This window comes from Oncorhynchus masou, chromosome 9, assembly GCF_036934945.1.
Source record: "Oncorhynchus masou masou isolate Uvic2021 chromosome 9, UVic_Omas_1.1, whole genome shotgun sequence".
In the NCBI taxonomy this organism is placed as follows: domain Eukaryota; kingdom Metazoa; phylum Chordata; class Actinopteri; order Salmoniformes; family Salmonidae; genus Oncorhynchus; species Oncorhynchus masou.
Window position 1 is genome coordinate 86,811,931 of NC_088220.1, and position 20,000 is coordinate 86,831,930.

General features: G+C 49.7%; 1 protein-coding gene across 1 annotated transcript in view; it reads right to left on the reverse strand.

Moving 5' to 3' along the window:
• LOC135546739 (ryanodine receptor 1-like) overlaps positions 1–20,000 on the reverse strand; it is a 154,303-nt gene that overhangs the window by 102,728 nt on the left and 31,575 nt on the right. Inside the window, exons 20-30 of the mRNA XM_064975393.1 lie at positions 18,242–18,515; positions 15,792–16,042; positions 15,533–15,627; positions 12,825–12,960; positions 9,325–9,511; positions 5,709–5,820; positions 4,656–4,776; positions 3,491–3,660; positions 2,080–2,300; positions 1,743–1,974; positions 833–996 (exon numbers count right to left, since the gene is read on the reverse strand). Coding sequence (XP_064831465.1) covers positions 833–996; positions 1,743–1,974; positions 2,080–2,300; positions 3,491–3,660; positions 4,656–4,776; positions 5,709–5,820; positions 9,325–9,511; positions 12,825–12,960; positions 15,533–15,627; positions 15,792–16,042; positions 18,242–18,515 — 1,963 coding nt within the window. The remainder of the gene's footprint in view (positions 1–832; positions 997–1,742; positions 1,975–2,079; positions 2,301–3,490; positions 3,661–4,655; positions 4,777–5,708; positions 5,821–9,324; positions 9,512–12,824; positions 12,961–15,532; positions 15,628–15,791; positions 16,043–18,241; positions 18,516–20,000) is intronic.

Here is a 20,000-nt window from a genome sequence, read left to right on the forward strand (position 1 = left end):
TAACACACTGCTAACCTGCTAACACAATGCTAACACACAGCTAACCTGCTAACACACTGCTAACCCACAGCTAACCTGCTAACACACTGCTAACACACTGCTAACACACTGCTAACCTGCTAACACACTGCTAACCTGCTAACACACTGCTTACCTGCTAACACACAGCTAACCTGCTAACACACTGCTAACCTGCTAACACACTGCTAACCTGCTAACACACTGTTAACACACTGCTAACACACTGCTTACCTGCTAACACACAGCTAACCTGCTAACACACAGCTAACCTGCTAACACACTGCTAACCTGCTAACACACTGCTAACCTGCTAACACACTGTTAACACACTGCTAACACACTGCTAACACACTGCTAACACACTGCTTACCTGCTAACACACTGCTAACCTGCTAACCCACTGCTAACCTGCTAACACACTGCTAACACACTGCTAACACACTGCTAACCTGCTAACACACTGCTAACCTGCTAACACACTGCTTACCTGCTAACACACAGCTAACCTGCTAACACACTGCTAACCTGCTAACACACTGCTAACCTGCTAACACACTGTTAACACACTGCTAACACACAGCTAACCTGCTAACACACTGCTAACCTGCTAACACACTGCTGACCTGCTAACACACTGCTAACCTGCTAACACACTGCTGACCCGCTAACACACTGCTAACCACTCTACTGTGTAAATATAGCTTCAAGGGTTTTCCACACCAGGTGAATTTAAATCAGGAAAAAAAGGGTCACACGTGATCAGGAAAACGCCCAATCTCCAGACTGCCGACGACCCCCATCCCATTCTCACTTGGTGGTCTCCACGGGTTTGGGGTCAAAGTTTCCCTCGGCGTCCACCGAAGCCTTCTTCTCCGTGTTGGAGGAGTAGCTGGCGTCCACATAGTCAGGAGGGATGGCGCCAGCGATGGCACAGATACATGGCATGGCGATCTTAAACAGCTCGGCATCGAATTTCTAGAACACATTGAGAGGGAAAGAAAGAGATGGAGAGGGAGCAGGGGAAGGGGGAGGGGTGGGGGAGGTAGAGGGAGAAGGGGAGAGGGGTGGGGGAGGTAGAGGGAGAAGGGGAGAGGGAGGGAGAAGGGGAGAGGGGAGGGGGAGGTAGAGGGAGAAGGGGAGAGGGGAGAGGGAGGTAGAGGGAGAAGGGGAGAGGGAGGGAGAAGGGGAGAGGGGAGGGGGAGGTAGAGGGAGAAGGGGAGAGGGGAGAGGGAGGTAGAGGGAGAAGGGGAGAGGGAGGGAGAAGGGGGAGGGGAGGGGAGGTAGAGGTAGAGGGAGAAGGGGGAGGGGGGTGGGGGTGGTAGTGGGAGAAGGGGGGGTGGGGGTGGTAGAGGGAGAAGGGGGAGGGGTGGGGGAGGGGGAGAAGGGGAGAGGGGTGGGGGTGGTAGAGGGAGAAGGGGGAGGGGTGGGGAAGGTAGAGGGAGAAGGGGGAGGGGTGGGGGAGGTAGAGGGAGAAGGGGGGAGGAGTGGGGGAGGTAGAGGGAGAAGGGGGGAGGGATGGGGGAGGGGGAGGGGGAGAAGGGGAGAAGGGGAGAAGGGGAGGGGGAGGTAGAGGGAGGGGTGTGAGAGGGAGAAGGGGAGAGGGAGTGAAAGTGAGAGCGAAGTCACAGGAAGTGCCAAGTAATACAAAGTCTTCCAGGACCCAAACTACCCCGTTTATAATTAAATACCGCATACAGTACAGTCATGCATATTGTTCTGACCTTGTGCGCCAGAGACTCGAAGATTCCCCAGAAGAGTTTCCGCGACAGGTGCAGCTCCTCCTCTGACGACACCCCAAAGTTCGCCCAACCGTTAGGCAGGCAGTAGTACTTCCAACAACGCTCGTAGTGATTGGTCAGGAGCTTCAGAGGCATCTTCGCAAACTCGTTGAGTATTGGCACGTCAAACACCAGCTTCCTCAGCAGATGCTGCAGCATGGAAGGTCGAAGGTACCTGGGAGGACAGAGGTCAAAGTTAAGTGTAGTATTATACAGTATATTATTAGTACAGGTAACGTTTAATCCGCCGATGTGCCAGAGGGTTGTGGTTGTCGCGTACTTGACGAGGGACATGAGGCACTCCTCGATGACGTCTCTCTGAGCCTTGGTGAGGGCTCGCCCGCGGGACAGCCTATAGATGGTGTGCAACATGGAGTCAATCATGATGGCGCGGTGGTCGGTGCCCGCGAACAGAGGGGCACACTTGGTGATGAGGGGCAGCACAGCGGAACACAGGTAGCGGTTCAGAGCCAGAGCCATCTCTGTGGTGCTGAATGCCAGCTAGGGGGGACAGACAGACAGACAGACAGACAGACAGACAGACAGACAGACAGACAGACAAAGAGGGAGAGAGATGTTATTCAAATTGTTTAGTCTTTAGTATAATAAATAGAGACATGAATCCAAGACAATAGAGACATGGTTCCAAGGTTCCAATAGAGACATGGTTCCAAGGTTCCAATAGAGACATGGTTCCAAGGTTCCAATAGAGACATGGTTCCAAGACAATAGAGACATGGTTCCAAGACAATAGAGACATGGTTCCAAGACAATAGAGACATGGTTCCAAGGTTCCAATAGAGACATGGTTCCAAGACAATAGAGACATGGTTCCAAGACAATAGAGACATGGTTCCAAGGTTCCAATAGAGACATGGTTCCAAGACAATAGAAACATGGTTCCAAGACAATAGAGACATGGTTCCAAGACAATAGAGACATGGTTCCAAGGTTCCAATAGAGACATGGTTCCAAGACAATAGAGACATGGTTCCAAGGTTCCAATAGAGACATGGTTCCAAGACAATAGAGACATGGTTCCAAGACAATAGAGAAATGGTTCCAAGGTTCCAATAGAGACATGGTTCCAAGGTTCCAATAGAGTCATGGTTCCAAGGTTCCAATAGAGACATGGTTCCAAGACAATAGAGACATGGTTCCAAGACAATAGAGACATGGTTCCAAGACAATAGAGACATGGTTCCAATGTTCCAATAGAGACATGGTTCCAAGACAATAGAGAAATGGTTCCAAGACAATAGAGACATGGTTCCAAGACAATAGAGAAATGGTTCCAAGGTTCCAATCGAGACATGGTTCCAAGGTTCCAATAGAGACATGGTTCCAAGACAATAGAGACATGGTTCCAAGACAATAGAGACATGGTTCCAAGACAATAGAGACATGGATCCAAGACAATAGAGACATGGTTCCAAGGTTCCAATAGAGACATGGTTCCAAGGTTCCAATAGAGACATGGTTCCAAGGTTCCAATAGAGACATGGTTCCAAGACAATAGAGACATGGTTCCAAGACAATAGAGACATGGTTCCAAGACAATAGAAACATGGATCCAAGACAATAGAGAAATGGTTCCAAGATTCCAATAGAGACATACCAATATGTTTTTTCCTGTTCAAATGACCTGGTTAGGAAAACTCCTGGCCCTACAGTCTATAGGCAGCACTCACCGTGTCCAGGGATGCGGCAGCTCTCATGTCTGGCAGGAAGCCCACCTCCAGAACATGAAGCAGGAAGTCCTGGTTGTCGATACCATACACACGGTCTAGGAACAGCACCATGGACGCCTTGTGGTCCGGGACGAAGCTCGCAGACATCTTAGGCTCTATGGTGTGACCATCTGAGTGGTAGTGGGGTGAGAGAGAGAGAGAGAGAGAGAGAGAGAGAGAGAGAGAGAGAGAGAGAGAGAGAGAGAGAGAGAGAGGAGAGAAAGAGAGAGGCAGATTAAGGGATCGATATTGTTCAATTGAAATGGAGAAAACATTAGCATGGGATCTGTGATAATCAGTCCCTCCAGGATTTCGCAGTGATTTATTGTGATAATTGTGGGCAAAAATACTGACATTGGGCCACCCGGGTGGCACAGTGGTCTAATGAGACTCTGGGTTCGAGCCCATGCTCTGTCGTAACCGGCCGCGACCGGGAGGTCCGTGGGGCGACGCACAATTGGCCTCGCATCGTCCGGGTTAGGGAGTGTTTGACCGGTAGGGATATCCTTGTCTCATCGCGCACCAGCGACTCCTGTGGCGGGCCGGGCGCAGTGCGCGCTAACCAAGGTCGCCAGGTGCACAAGGTGTTTACTCAGACACATTGGTGCGGCTGCCTTCCGGGTTGGATGGGCGCTGTGTTAAGAAGCAGTGCGGCTTGGTTGGGTTGTGTATCGGAGGACGCATGACTTTCGACCTTCGTCTCTCCCGAGCCCCTACGGGAATTGTAACTACTAACAAAAAGGATACCACGAAATTGGGAAGAAAAAGGGGGTCAAATTTTGTAACATTTAAAAAAAAAATTAAAGACTGATATTTTGCATGGCAATACGCAACTATTTTGTCCAATTTGTCACGAAAATACACTGACGAAGGAAACATTTTGTTGACGTGATACAACAACACTATACTATAAACGTCTGGTGGTTCGTTGAAGCCTCTTTTTGGTCCTGCGGTGATGAATCCGTTTTAATGCGTTTTAATTGACTGTTTTATGCTGTAATGGTTTGGGGATTGGCAACATTTGCATAATATGCAAGGAATTGTTGATTTGTCCAGGCAAAAAAAAATGGGGATTTGCAGGTTTGGAAAATCCTGAAGGGGATAATTGTTATGTCTTGTGCTGTACCTTTCCCGTAGTCAGGTATCTGTACAGACAGACTGATGACTCCCACCAGGTCTTCTATAGGAACCAGAGATCTCAGGATGGCCCGGATCCTCAGAGCCTCGCCTTTACCCGCCTGGATCAACTGGAGGGAGGGAGACGGAGAGGGAGGGAGGGAGACGGAGAGGGAGGGAGGGAGACGGAGAGGGAAGGAGGGAGACGGAGAGGGAAGGAGGGAGACGGAGAGGGAGGGAGGGAGGGAGACGGAGAGGGAGGGAGGGAGACGGAGAGGGAGGGAGGGAGACGGAGAGGGAGGGAGGGAGACGGAGAGGGAAGGAGGGAGACGGAGAGGGAGGGAGGGAGACGGAGAGGGAGGGAGGGAGACGGAGAGGGAAGGAGGGAGACGGAGAGGGAGGGAGGGAGACGGAGAGGGAGGGAGGGAGACGGAGAGGGAAGGAGGGAGACGGAGAGGGAAGGAGGGAGACGGAGAGGGAGGGAGGGAGACGGAGAGGGAAGGAGGGAGACGGAGAGGGAGGGAGGGAGGGAGACGGACAGACAGACAGACAGACAGACAGACAGACAGACAGACAGACAGACAGACAGAGAAACAGACAGACAGACAGACAGACAGACAGACAGACAGACAGACAGAGACAGAGAGAGATAGAGAAACAGACAGACAGACAGACAGAGAAACAGACAGACAGACATACAGACAGACAGACAGACAGACAGACAGACAGACAGACAGACGGAGACAGACAGACGGAGACAGACAGACAGACAGACAGACAGACAGACAGACAGACAGACAGACAGACAGACAGACAGGCAGACAGACAGGCAGACAGACAGAACGAGACAGAGAGATATAGAGAAACAGACAGACAGACAGGCAGACAGGCAGACAGACAGAATGAGAGGGGTTTATGTTCCGGTAGAGATATAACGAGGCCCCGGACAGATTCTAGTAAATCCCAGCTAAGCATCCTTCATGTTCACAACCGTAACATGTTAAACAGACGTCAGAATCAGCGCTTTATGAAATGTGGAGTTGTGGAAAACGGCCTAACGTACGTGCATCTCAGGTGCACAGCGTCCCAGCAGATCGATGAGGGCAGAGTAGAAGGACATGATGGCGTTTCCAAGATGGACGCGGTTCTCCTCTTGCTGCTCCTCACCACCAAACCTGACAGACAGAGACAGAGACAGAGACAGAGACAGAGACAGAGACAGAGACAGACAGACAGACAGACAGACAGACAGACAGACAGACAGACAGACAGACAGACAGAGACAGACAAACAGACAGACAGACAGACAGACAGACAGACAGACAGACAGACAGACAGACAGACAGACAGACAGACAGACAGACAGACAGACAAGCATTAATTATTAGCATAACAGTTGATGTAGAGAGTTGACCCATCGGTTACTATTTAAAGAGCTTTACAAATCGAATCCATGATCAATACAACCACTGTGGATTGGGAAGGAAACTTGAACAAAAGCATGAAATCATTCACTCTTATATTCCATTGTTTCTTGTCTTTCATACTGAACACCTTTTCTCTCTCTCTAGTCTAAAGCATCCATCTTATATGCTAAAGAATATACTTTTTATTACACAGGGAAGAGTCTGTCCTTCTTGGCGGTAGGTCCGTCTCTGGCTACACGCCACAATACAACAACAATACCCCAACAACAACAACACAACAATACCCCAACAACAACAACAACAACACAACAATACCCCAACAACAACAACACAACAATACCCCAACAACAACAACACGACAATACCCCAACAACAACAACAACAACACAACAATACCCCAACAACAACAACACAACAACACCACAACAATACCCCAACAACAACAACACAACAATACCCCAACAACAACAACACAACAATACCCCAACAACAACAACAACACAACAACACCCCAACAACAACAACAACACAACAACACAACAACAACACGACAATACCCCAACAACAACAACAACACAACAATACCCCAACAACAACAACACAACAATACCCCAACAACAGCAACAACAACACAACAACACCCCAACAACAACAACAACACAACAACACAACAACAACACAACAATACACCAACAACAACAACACAACAATACCCCAACAACAACAACAACACAACAACACAACAACAACACAACAATACCCCAACAAAAACAACACAACAATACCCCAACAACAACAACACAACAATACCCCAACAACAACAACAACACAACAACACAACAACAACACAACAACACAACAACAACACAACAACAACACAACAATACCCCAACAACAACAACACAACAATACCCCAACAACAACAACAACACAACAACACCCCAACAACAACAACAACATAACAACACAACAACAACACGACAATACCCCAACAACAACAACAACAACACAACAATACCCCAACAACAACAACACAACAAAACCCCAACAACAACAACACAACAATACCCCAACAACAACAACACAACAATACCCCAACAACAACAACACAACAATACCCCAACAACAACAACACAACAATACCCCAACAACAACACAACAATATCCCAACAACAACAACACAACAACACCACAACAACACCCCAACAACAACAACACAACAATACCCCAACAACAACAACACAACAATACCCCAACAACAACAACACAACAATACCCCAACAACAACAACAACACAACAACACCCCAACAACAACAACAACACAACAACACAACAACAACACGACAATACCCCAACAACAACAACAACAACACAACAATACCCCAACAACAACAACACAACAATACCCCAACAACCACAACACAACAATACCCCAACAACAACAACACAACAATACCCCAACAACAACAACACAACAATACCCCAACAACAACAACACAACAACACCCCAACAACAACAACAACACAACAACACAACAACAACACGACAATACCCCAACAACAACAACACAACAATACCCCAACAACAACAACACAACAATACCCCAACAACAACAACACAACAATACCCCAACAACAACACAACAACACCCCAACAACAACAACAACACAACAACACAACAACAACACGACAATACCCCAACAACAACAACACAACAATACCCCAACAACGCAACAACACAACAACACCCTAACAACAACAACAACACAACAACAAAACAACAACACGACAATACCCCAACAACAACAACACAACAATACCCCAACAACAACAACAACACAACAACACCCCAACAACAACAACAACACAACAACACAACAACAACACGACAATACCCCAACAACAACAACAACACAACAATACCCCAACAACAACAACACAACAATACCCCAACAACAACAACAACACAACAACACCCCAACAACAACACGACAATACCCCAACAACAACAACACGACAATACCCCAACAACAACAACAACACAACAATACCCCAACAACAACAACACAACAATACCCCAACAACAACAACAACACAACAATACCCCAACAACAACAACACAACAATACCCCAACAACAACAACACAACAACACCCCAACAACAACAACAACACAACAACACAACAACAACACAACAATACCCCAACAACAACAACAACACAACAATACCCCAACAACAACAACACAACAATACCCCAACAACAACAACACAACAATACCCCAACAACAACAACACAAAAACACCCCAACAACAACAACACAACAATACCCCAACAACAACACAACAATACCCCAACAACACAACAACACCACAACAATACCCCAACAACAACAACAACACAACAATACCCCAACAACAACACAACAATACCCCAACAACAACAACACAACAACAATACCCCAACAACACAACAATACCCCAACAACAACAACACAATAATACCCCAACAACAACACAACAACACCCCAACAACAACAACAACAACACAACAACACCCCAACAACAACAACAACACAACAACACAACAACACGACAATACCCCAACAATAACAACAACACAACAATACCCCAACAACAACAACACAACAATACCCCAACAACAACAACAACAACACAACAATACCCCAACAACAACAACACAACAATACCCCAACAACAACAACACAACAATACCCCAACAACAACAACCAACAACACCACAACAATACCCCAACAACAACAACACAACAATACCCCAACAACAACAACACAACAGTACCCCAACAACAACAACACAACAATACCCCAACAACAACAACAACACAACAACACCCCAACAACAACAACAACACAACAACACAACAACAACACGACAATACCCCAACAACAACAACAACAACACAACAATACCCCAACAACAACAACACAACAATACCCCAACAACAACAACACAACAACACAACAACAACACGACAATACCCCAACAACAACAACAACAACAACACACCAACAACACAACAATACCCCAACAACAACAACACACCCGACAACAACACCATAACAACAACAACACAACACAACACAAAAACAGGACAGCAACAACAACACAACAATAACACAACAATACCCCAACAACAACACCACAACACAATAACAACACCACAACAACACAACAACAACACCACAACAACAGCTCTCTAGTAGTCTTACATGGGGAACCGCCTGTCCTTCTTGACAGTAGGTCCGTCCCTGGCTGGGTCCTCTGAGATCTTGATGGCCTCCTCTATTGCCGCCAACAGACCAGCACCCCCCTCTCCTCTCAGGGCGGGGCCAAAACACTCTGGCCGACGAATCAGTAGACGCACCACCACATTGGCATTCTCCTCCACACTCTCTCCTGTAGGGTAAGAACAGTCAGGAAGAGAAAAAGAATAGAAGAAGAACATACTGTGAGTGTCACCACTACTGGTACACTGTAACACTGGCACGCCTCCATTATGGAGACTACGGCCACGATGGAGACTACAGCCATAGAGACTACAGCCACGATGGAGACTACAGCCACGATGGAGACTACAGCCACAATGGAGACTACAGCCCCTGTGGAGACTACAGCCCCTGTGGAGACTACAGCCACGGTGGAGACTACAGCCACGATGGAGACTACAGCCATGATGGAGACTACAGCCACGATGGAGACTAGAGCCACAGTGGAGACTACAGCCATAGAGACTACAGCCACGATGGAGACTAGAGCCACAGTGGAGACTACAGCCACAGTGGAGAATACAGCCACGGTAGAGACTACAGCCACGGTGAAGACTACAGCCATGATGGAGACTACAGCCACGACGGAGACTAACATGGTGGAGACTACAGCCACGGTAGAGACTAACATGGTGGAGACTACAGCCATGGTGGAGACTACAGCCACGGTGGAGACTAACATGGTGGAGACTACAGCCACGGTAGAGACTAACATGGTGGAGACTACAGCCATGGTGGAGACTAACATGGTGGAGACTACAGCCATGGTGGAGACTAACATGGTGGAGACTACAGCCACGGTGGAGACTACAGCCATGGTAGAGACTACAGCCACGATGGAAACTACAGCCATGATGGAGACCACAGACACGGTGGAAACTACAGCCATAGAGACTACAGCCACGATGGAAACTACAGCCATGATGGAGACTACAGCCACGGTGGAAACTACAGCCATGATGAGACTACAGCCATGGTGAAGACTACAACCATGATGGAGACTACAGCCACGGTGGAAACTACAGCCATGATGGAGACTACAGCCACGGTGAAGACTACAGCCATGATGGAGACTACAGCCACGGTGGAAACTACAGCCATGATGGAGACTACAGCCACGATGGAGACTACAGCCACGGTAGAGACTACAGCGACAGTGGAGAATAAAGCCATAGAGACTACAGCCACGGTGGAGAATACAGCCATAGAGACTACAGCCACGGTGGAGAATACAGCCATAGAGACCACAGCCACGGTGGAGAATACAGCCATAGAGACTACAGCCACGGTGGAGAATACAGCCATAGAGACTACAGCCACGGTGGAGAATACAGCCATAGAGACTACAGCCACGGTGGAGAATACAGCCATAGAGACTACAGCCACGGTGGAGAATACAGCCATAGAGACTACAGCCACGGTGGAGAATACAGCCATAGAGACTACAGCCACGGTGGAGAATAAAGCCATAGAGACTACAGCCACGGTGGAGAATACAGCCAAAGAGACTACAGCCACGGTGGAGAATAAAGCCAAAGAGACTACAGCCACGGTGGAGAATACAGCCATAGAGACCACAGCCACGGTGGAGAATACAGCCATAGAGACCACAGCCACGGTGGAGAATACAGCCATAGAGACTACAGCCATAGAGACTACAGCCACGGTGGAGAATGCAGCCATAGAGACTACAGCCATAGAGACTACAGCCATAGAGACTACAGCCATAGAGACTACAGCCATAGAGACTACAGCCATAGAGACTACAGCCATAGAGACTACAGCCATAGAGACTACAGCCATAGAGACTACAGCCATGTCAGCAATAACAATATCAGGGATATAATCCTGGTAATTCGATAGCCTGGACACCACTCAGAATCCACACTTCATTGTGATACAGGAAGTATGTTCAGTGTCTGTTGCAGGCTAGGTGTTGCAGGCTAGGTGTTGCAGGCTAGGTGTTGCAGGCTAGGTGTTGGAGGCTAGGTGTTGCAGGCTCGGTGTTGGAGGCTAGGTGTTGGAGGCTAGGTGTTGGAGGCTAGGTGTTGCAGGCTAGGTGTTGCAGGCTAGGTGTTGGAGGCTAGGTGTTGGAGGCTAGGTGTTGCAGGCTAGGTGTTGCAGGCTAGGTGTTGGAGGCTAGGTGTTGGAGTCTAGGTGTTGGAGGCTAGGTGTTGCAGGCTAGGTGTTGGAGGCTAGGTGTTGCAGGCTAGGTGTTGGAGGCTAGGTGTTGGAGGCTAGGTGTTGGAGACTAGGTGTTGCAGGCTAGGTGTTGCAGGCTAGGTGTTGCAGGCTAGGTGTTGGAGGCTAGGTGTTGGAGGCTAGGTGTTGCAGGCTAGGTGTTGCAGGCTAGGTGTTGGAGGCTAGGTGTTGCAGGCTAGGTGTTGCAGGCTAGGTGTTGAAGGCTAGGTGTTGGAGACTAGGTGTTGCAGGCTAGGTGTTGCAGGCTAGGTGTTGGAGGCTAGGTGTTGCAGGCTAGGTGTTGGAGGCTAGGTGTTGCAGGCTAGGTGTTGGAGGCTAGGTGTTGGAGGCTAGGTGTTGCAGGCAAGGTGTTGGAGGCTAGGTATTGGAGGCTAGGTGTTGCAGGCTAGGTGTTGGAGGCTAGGTGTTGGAGGCTAGGTGTTGCAGGCTAGGTGTTGCAGGCTAGGTGTTGGAGGCTAGGTGTTGGAGGCTAGGTGTTGCAGGCTAGGTGTTGCAGGCTAGGTGTTACATTTACATTTGCAGGCTAGGTGTTGGAGGCTAGGTGTTGGAGGCTAGGTGTTGCAGGCTAGGTGTTGCAGGCTAGGTGTTGCAGGCTAGGTGTTGGAGGCTAGGTGTTGCAGGCTAGGTGTTGCAGGCTAGGTGTTACATTTACATTTGCAGGCTAGGTGTTGGAGGCTAGGTGTTGGAGGCTAGGTGTTGCAGGCTAGGTGTTGCAGGCTAGGTGTTGGAGGCTAGGTGTTGGAGGCTAGGTGTTGCAGGCTAGGTGTTGCAGGCTAGGTGTTGCAGGCTAGGTGTTGGAGGCTAGGTGTTGCAGGCTAGGTGTTGCAGGCTAGGTGTTGCAGGCTAGGTGTTGCAGGCTAGGTGTTGGAGGCTAGGTGTTGGAGGCTAGGTGTTGCAGGCTAGGTGTTACATTTACATTTGCAGGCTAGGTGTTGGAGGCTAGGTGTTGCAGGCTAGGTGTTGCAGGCTAGGTGTTGCAGGCTAGGTGTTGCAGGCTAGGTGTTGGAGGCTAGGTGTTGGAGGCTAGGTGTTGCAGGCTAGGTGTTGCAGGCTAGGTGTTGGAGGCTAGGTGTTGCAGGCTAGGTGTTGCAGGCTAGGTGTTGGAGGCTAGGTGTTGCAGGCTAGGTGTTGCAGACTAGGTGTTGGAGGCTAGGTGTTGCAGGCTAGGTGTTGGAGGCTAGGTGTTGCAGGCTAGGTGTTGCAGGCTAGGTGTTGCAGGCTAGGTGTTGCAGGCTGCTGACCGTTGACAAAGACGGCAAAGCGGAGGAAGTCCAGGTATTTCTCTCCTCCACAGGGATTCCAGCCGATGTCAGGGTAGCCCTTAGATAGGAGCATGGGACAGCTCTGTAGTCCACAGCCCGCCAGATAAGTCACCACCTGGAGAGAGGAACAGGAAGGAGAGGGTAAGGGTTAGCAGGGTAGCCCTTAGATAGGAGCATGGGACAGCTCTGTAGTCCACAGCCCGCCAGATAAGTCACCACCTGGAGAGAGGAACAGGAAGGAGAGGGTAAGGGTTAGCAGGGTAGCCCTTAGATAGGAGCATGGGACAGCTCTGTAGTCCACAGCCCGCCAGATAAGTCACCACCTGGAGAGAGGAACAGGAAGGAGAGGGTAAGGGTTAGCAGGGTAGCCCTTAGATAGGAGCATGGGACAGCTCTGTAGTCCACAGCCCGCCAGATAAGTCACCACCTGGAGAGAGGAACAGGAAGGAGAGGGTAAGGGTTAGCAGGGTAGCCCTTAGATAGGAGCATGGGACAGCTCTGTAGTCCACAGCCCGCCAGATAAGTCACCACCTGGAGAGAGGGGCAGGAAGGAGAGGGTAAGGGTTAGCAGGGTAGCCCTTAGATAGGAGCATGGGACAGCTCTGTAGTCCACAGCCCGCCAGATAAGTCACCACCTGGAGAGAGGAACAGGAAGGAGAGGGTAAGGGTTAGCAGGGTAACCCTTAGATAGGAGCATGGGACAGCTCTGTAGTCCACAGCCCGCCAGATAAGTCACCACCTGGAGAGAGGAACAGGAAGGAGAGGGTAAGGGTTAGCAGGGTAGCCCTTAGATAGGAGCATGGGACAGCTCTGTAGTCCACAGCCCGCCAGATAAGTCACCACCTGGAGAGAGGGGCAGGAAGGAGAGGGTAAGGGTTAGCAGGGTATCCCTTAGACAGGAGCAATGGACAGGGTGACTGAGGTGTTCTGTCCAGGGTCTACTGTATAGGGGTACAGGGTGACTGAGGTGTTCTGTCCAGGGTCTACTGTATAGGGGTACAGGGTGACTGAGGTGTTCTGTCCAGGGTCTACTGTATAGGGGTACATTGTGACTGAGGTGTTCTGTCTGTCGTGCTCGGTCCTCCTTTTCCTGTAGTCCACGATCAGCTCCTTTTGTCTTCATCACGTTGAGGGAGAGGTTGTTGTCCTGGCACCACACTACCAGGTCTCTGACCTCTTCTCTATAGGCTGTCTCATCGTTGAGGGAGAGGTTGTTGTCCTGGCACCACACTACCAGGTCTCTGACCTCTTCTCTATAGGTTGTCTCATCGTTATTGTTGTGTCGTCAGAAAATGTAATGATGGTGTTGGAGTCGTGTTTGGCCACGCAGTGGTGGGTGAACAGGGAATACAGGAGGGGACTAAGTACACACCCCTGATGGGCCCCTGTGTTGAGGATCAGAGTGGCAGCTGTGTTGTTGCCTACCCTTACCAACTGGGGGGGGGGGCGGCCCGTCAGGATGTCCAGGATCCAGTTGCGGAGGGAGGTGTTTATAGTCCCAGGGACATTAGCTTAGTGACGAGCTTTGGTGTCACTATGGTGTTCAATGCTGAGCTGTAGTCAATGAACAGCATTCTCACGTTGGTGTTCCTTTTGTCCAGGTGGGAAATGCAGTGTGGAGTGCGGTTGAGATTGTGTGATCTGCGAATCTGTTTGGGCGGTATGCAAATTGGATTGGGACCAAGGGTTTCCGGGATGATGGTGTTGATGTGAGCCATGACCAGCCTTTCGAAGCACTTCATGGCTACCGACGTCAGTGCTACGGGGCGGTAGTCATTTAGGCAGATAACCTTCGCTTTCTTGGGCACAGGTACTTTGGTTGTCTGCTTGAAACATGTAGGTGTGACAGACAAGGTCTGGGAGAGGTTGAAAATGTCAGTAAAGACACTTGCCAGTTGGTCCATGCATGCACTGAGTACACGTCCTGGTAATCCGTCTGGCACCGCGGCCTTGTGAATACTGACCTGTTTAAAGGTCTTGCTCACATCGGCTATGGAGAGCATGATCACACAGTCGTCCAGAACAGCTGGTGCTCTCATGCATTCTGGTATACTCCTCAATGCCATTGGATGAATCCAGGAACATATTCCAGTCTGTGCTAACAAAACAGTCCTACGCTAGTCCTAGCGTAGCATCCGCGTCATCTGACCACTTCCATATTGAGTGAGTCACTGGTACTTCCTGCTTTAGTTTTTGCTCGTAAGCAGAAATCAAGAGGATATAATTATGGTCAGATATGCCAAATGGAGGGCGAGGGAGAGCCTTGTACGCATCTCTGTGTGTGAATTAAAGGCACCCTGATCTGCGTCCCCTGTATCTCCTTCTTTTCTTCATGCGAATGACGGGGATTTGGGCCTTGTCTGGGAGCAGCATTATATTCTTTGTGTCAGACTCATTAAAGAAAAAATCTTTGTCCAGGTTGAGGTGAGTAATCGATCGAGATGATAGCATCAACATTATGTACAAACAATGCAAAAAAAACAAACACATAAAATAGTACAATTGGTTAGGAGCCTGTAAAACGGCAGCCAATCCCTCCGTCGCCATTCTTCCCGCTCTATATAAGGAATAGGACACTGGAGGTTGGTGGCACCTTCATTTGGGAGGACGGGCTCGTGGTAAAACCTAACCTCAGTAGCCTCCGGTTGAATAGGGAAACAGGGTGACAGGTTAGGGTCAGGGGTTACCTTCTCCAAGTCCTGCTCCTGTAGAGCTAAGGCCAGCTCGTTGTTGTCGATGCAGGAAGCTGCAGCCACATCCAGAGGGGTGGAGCCACGCATACCTACAAGAAGACCAGGAGAATGTTTATTAAACACAGATCTTGGTTCTGATTTTCCATATCCCCAATCCTTCACCACTAAGGGGGATGAAAACATAACTGATCCTGCACCAGTGGTTATGAGTTCCTCTGTGTGTTTTCTGATTGGCAGGCAGAGTGTACTGTACCCAGGCCGATGCCACTGTTCTGCAGCAGGTAGCTGAGGTGATCAAACATGGACCTCTGGTTCTGACGGCTGATGCGACAGAAGTAACACAGGAAACGACAGCAGTTGGTCACCATCTGGGGGAACCGGATCTCCTTGGAATCTCCACCTCCTCCCAGCACGTTAACCATCACCTCCATGACCGTCTCATGCATCCCCAGAGCCCTCATCAGGTTGGGATGCTGGTAGAACACCTTGTTGTTCATGATGTTCCTGGAGAAGGAGACAACAACAACAAAGAGACTTTTAAATGAACTAAAATAATCGTAGTTGAATTGTTCCTGCTGTGCATCCACATCTTCTTTCGGTAATTGTAGCCAGGTTTGGGGTACAATTCGATTTCAATTTCACTGAATTGAAATGGAACGGACCCCGACCCTGGTAATCAGTGGGCCACCTGAGTGATGCCCGATGCTCTGGGTCATGAGCCTAACCTTTACAAGGTACAGTAACCAGACACACCCTACAGGTACAGTAACCACCCTATCCCTCCAGGTACAGTAACCACCCTATCCCTCCAGGTACAGTAACCACCCTATCCCTCCAGGTACAGTAACCACCCTATCCCTCCAGGTACAGTAACCACCCTATCCCTCCAGGTACAGTAACCACCCTATCCCTCCAGGTACAGTAACCACCCTATCCCTCCAGGTACAGTAACCACCCTATCCCTCCAGGTACAGTAACCACCCTATCCCTCCAGGTACAGTAACCAGACACACCCTCCAGGTACAGTAACCACCCTATCCCTCCAGGTACAGTAACCAGACACACCCTCCAGGTACAGTAACCACCCTATCCCTCCAGGTACAGTAACCACCCTATCCCTCCAGGTACAGTAACCACCCTATCCCTCCAGGTACAGTAACCACCCTATCCCTCCAGGTACAGTAACCACCCTATCCCTCCAGGTACAGTAACCACCCTATCCCTCCAGGTACAGTAACCACCCTATCCCTCCAGGTACAGTAACCAGACACACCCTCCAGGTACAGTAACCACCCTATCCCTCCAGGTACAGTAACCACCCTATCCCTACAGGTACAGTAACCACCCTATCCCTCCAGGTACAGTAACCAGACACACCCTCCAGGTACAGTAACCACCCTATCCCTCCAGGTACAGTAACCACCCTATCCCTACAGGTACAGTAACCACCCTATCCCTCCAGGTACAGTAACCACCCTATCCCTCCAGGTACAGTAACCACCCTATCCCTCCAGGTACAGTAACCACCCTATCCCTCCAGGTACAGTAACCACCCTATCCCTCCAGGTACAGTAACCAGACACACCCTCCAGGTACAGTAACCACCCTATCCCTCCAGGTACAGTAACCACCCTATCCCTCCAGGTACAGTAACCACCCTATCCCTCCAGGTGCAGTAACCACCCTATCCCTCCAGGTACAGTAACCACCCTATCCCTCCAGGTACAGTAACCAGACACACCCTCCAGGTACAGTAACCACCCTATCCCTCCAGGTACAGTAACCACCCTTTCCCTCCAGGTACAGTAACCACCCTATACCTCCAGGTACAGTAACCACCCTATCCCTCCAGGTACAGTAACCCCCCTATCCCTCCAGGTACAGTAACCACCCTATCCCTCCAGGTACAGTAACCACCCTATCCCTCCAGGTACAGTAACCACCCTATCCCTCCAGGTACAGTAACCACCCTATCCCTCCAGGTACAGTAACCACCCTATCCCTCCAGGTACAGTAACCACCCTTTCCCTCCAGGTACAGTAACCAGACACACCCTCCAGGTACAGTAACCACCCTATCCCTCCAGGTACAGTAACCACCCTATCCCTCCAGGTACAGTAACCACCCTATCCCTCCAGGTACAGTAACCACCCTATCCCTCCAGGTACAGTAACCACCCTATCCCTCCAGGTACAGTAACCACCCTATCCCTCCAGGTACAGTAACCACCCTATCCCTCCAGGTACAGTAACCACCCTATCCCTCCAGGTACAGTAACCACCCTATCCCTCCAGGTACAGTAACCAGGCACACCCTACAGGTACAGTAACCACCCTATCCCTCCAGGTACAGTAACCACCCTATCCCTGCAGGTACAGTAACCACCCTATCCCTCCAGGTACAGTAACCACCCTATCCCTCCAGGTACAGTAACCACCCTATCCCTCCAGGTACAGTAACCACCCTATCCCTCCAGGTACAGTAACCACCCTATCCCTCCAGGTACAGTAACCACCCTATCCCTCCAGGTACAGTAACCACCCTATCCCTCCAGGTACAGTAACCACCCTATCCCTCCAGGTACAGTAACCACCCTATCCCTCCAGGTACAGTAACCAGACACACCCTCCAGGTACAGTAACCACCCTATCCCTCCAGGTACAGTAACCACCCTATCCCTCCAGGTACAGTAACCAGACGTACCCAATGCTCTGGATCATGAGCCTCTCCTCCTCGGGGCCCATCTGAACGATGAGCAGAGATCTGATCTGGCCCAAGCACTCCAACAAGTCCATAGTGTCCTGGACAGACACAGCGTTGATGGCGTAGGCTTTAGGCAGGGCTCTGGTCAGCTCTCCCAGCCCATCATACTGCCTGTGGAGCAGGCTGAACATCAGGCGCACCAGCTCGGGGTTCTGAATGAAGGCCTCTTGGGCCCAGTGGATCATGGTATGGGAGATCAACTCCTGGAGAGTGCCTTGGGGGGGAAGGGGGGGGGGACACATGGAGTTGTAGTGAATGAACAAGATATGACTTATTTTTTTTACTGTGTCTTGGCCGGGAACTACACCAACTCAAGCTTTTGTGGCATAGGAACATTTGGGGGTGTACAGGGAATTTTTGTTTTTGAAATATTACTAGTGTGAGGGATCACTAGGAAGTGCTAGACTACGCCACCGCTTGAATTAATTACAGGAGTCTGTCGGGAATCACCTGGAAGGAGGTCTAGAAAACTACTCAGAAAAGAACCGAAGTTGACTGTTGAGGCCCTCGATGCGTCCCTTGGATTTAACAGGAATATGTCAACTAAGTGGATGTCTGACAGTTTATACTTGAGTGAACTGATGAGCTGTCAGACTTAAACTAGGTACTGAACTGTGCGAAGCTGTGAAAATAGCAAGTCCAGACTTTGTTCTAACCACAGAGACAGATAAAGATCACCTCATTTATATAAGGGATAGGGTTTTGAGATTAGGGGTTAGGGTGGTGAATGTGTTCTAACTGGGTTTGGGGTTAGAGGTTAGGGGTTAGAGGTTAGGGGTTAGGGTGGTGAATGTGTTCTAACTGGGTTTGGGGTTTTGAGGTTAGGGGTTAGGGTGGTGAATGTGTTCGAACTGGGTTTGGGGTTAGAGGTTAGGGGTTAGGGTTTTGAATGTCTTCTTACTGGGTTTGGGGTTAGAGGTTAGGGGTTAGAGGTTAGGGGTTAGGGTGGTGAATGTGTTCTAACTGGGTTTGGGGTTAGAGATTAGGGGTTAGGGTGGTGAATGTGTTCTAACTGGGTTTGGGGTTAGAGGTTAGGGGTTAGGGTGGTGAATGTGTTCTAACTGGGTTTGGGGTTAGAGGTTAGGGGTTAGAGGTTAGGGGTTAGAGTGGTGAATGGGTTCTAACTGGGTTTGGGGTTAGAGGTTAGGGGTTAGAGGTTAGGGGTTAGGGTGGTGAATGTGTTCTAACTGGGTTTGGGGTTAGAGATTAGGGGTTAGGGTGGTGAATGTGTTCTAACTGGGTTTGGGGTTAGAGGTTAGGGGTTAGGGTGGTGAATGTGTTCTAACTGGGTTTGGGGTTAGAGGTTAGGGGTTAGGGTGGTGAATGTGTTCGAACTGGGTTTGGGGTTAGAGGTTAGGGGTCAGGGTTTTGAATGTCTTCTTACTGGGTTTGGGGTTAGAGGTTAGGGGTTAGAGGTTAGGGGTTAGGGTGGTGAATGTGTTCTAACTGGGTTTGGGGTTAGAGGTTAGGGGTTAGAGGTTAGGGGTTAGGGTGGTGAATGTGTTCTAACTGGGTTTGGGGTTAGAGGTTAGGGGTTAGGGTGGTGAATGTGTTCTAACTGGGTTTGGGGTTAGAGGTTAGGGGTTAGGGTGGTGAATGTGTTCGAACTGGGTTTGGGGTTAGAGGTTAGGGGTTAGGGTGGTGAATGTGTTCTAACTGGGTTTGGGGTTAGAGGTTAGGGGTTAGGGTTTTGAATGTC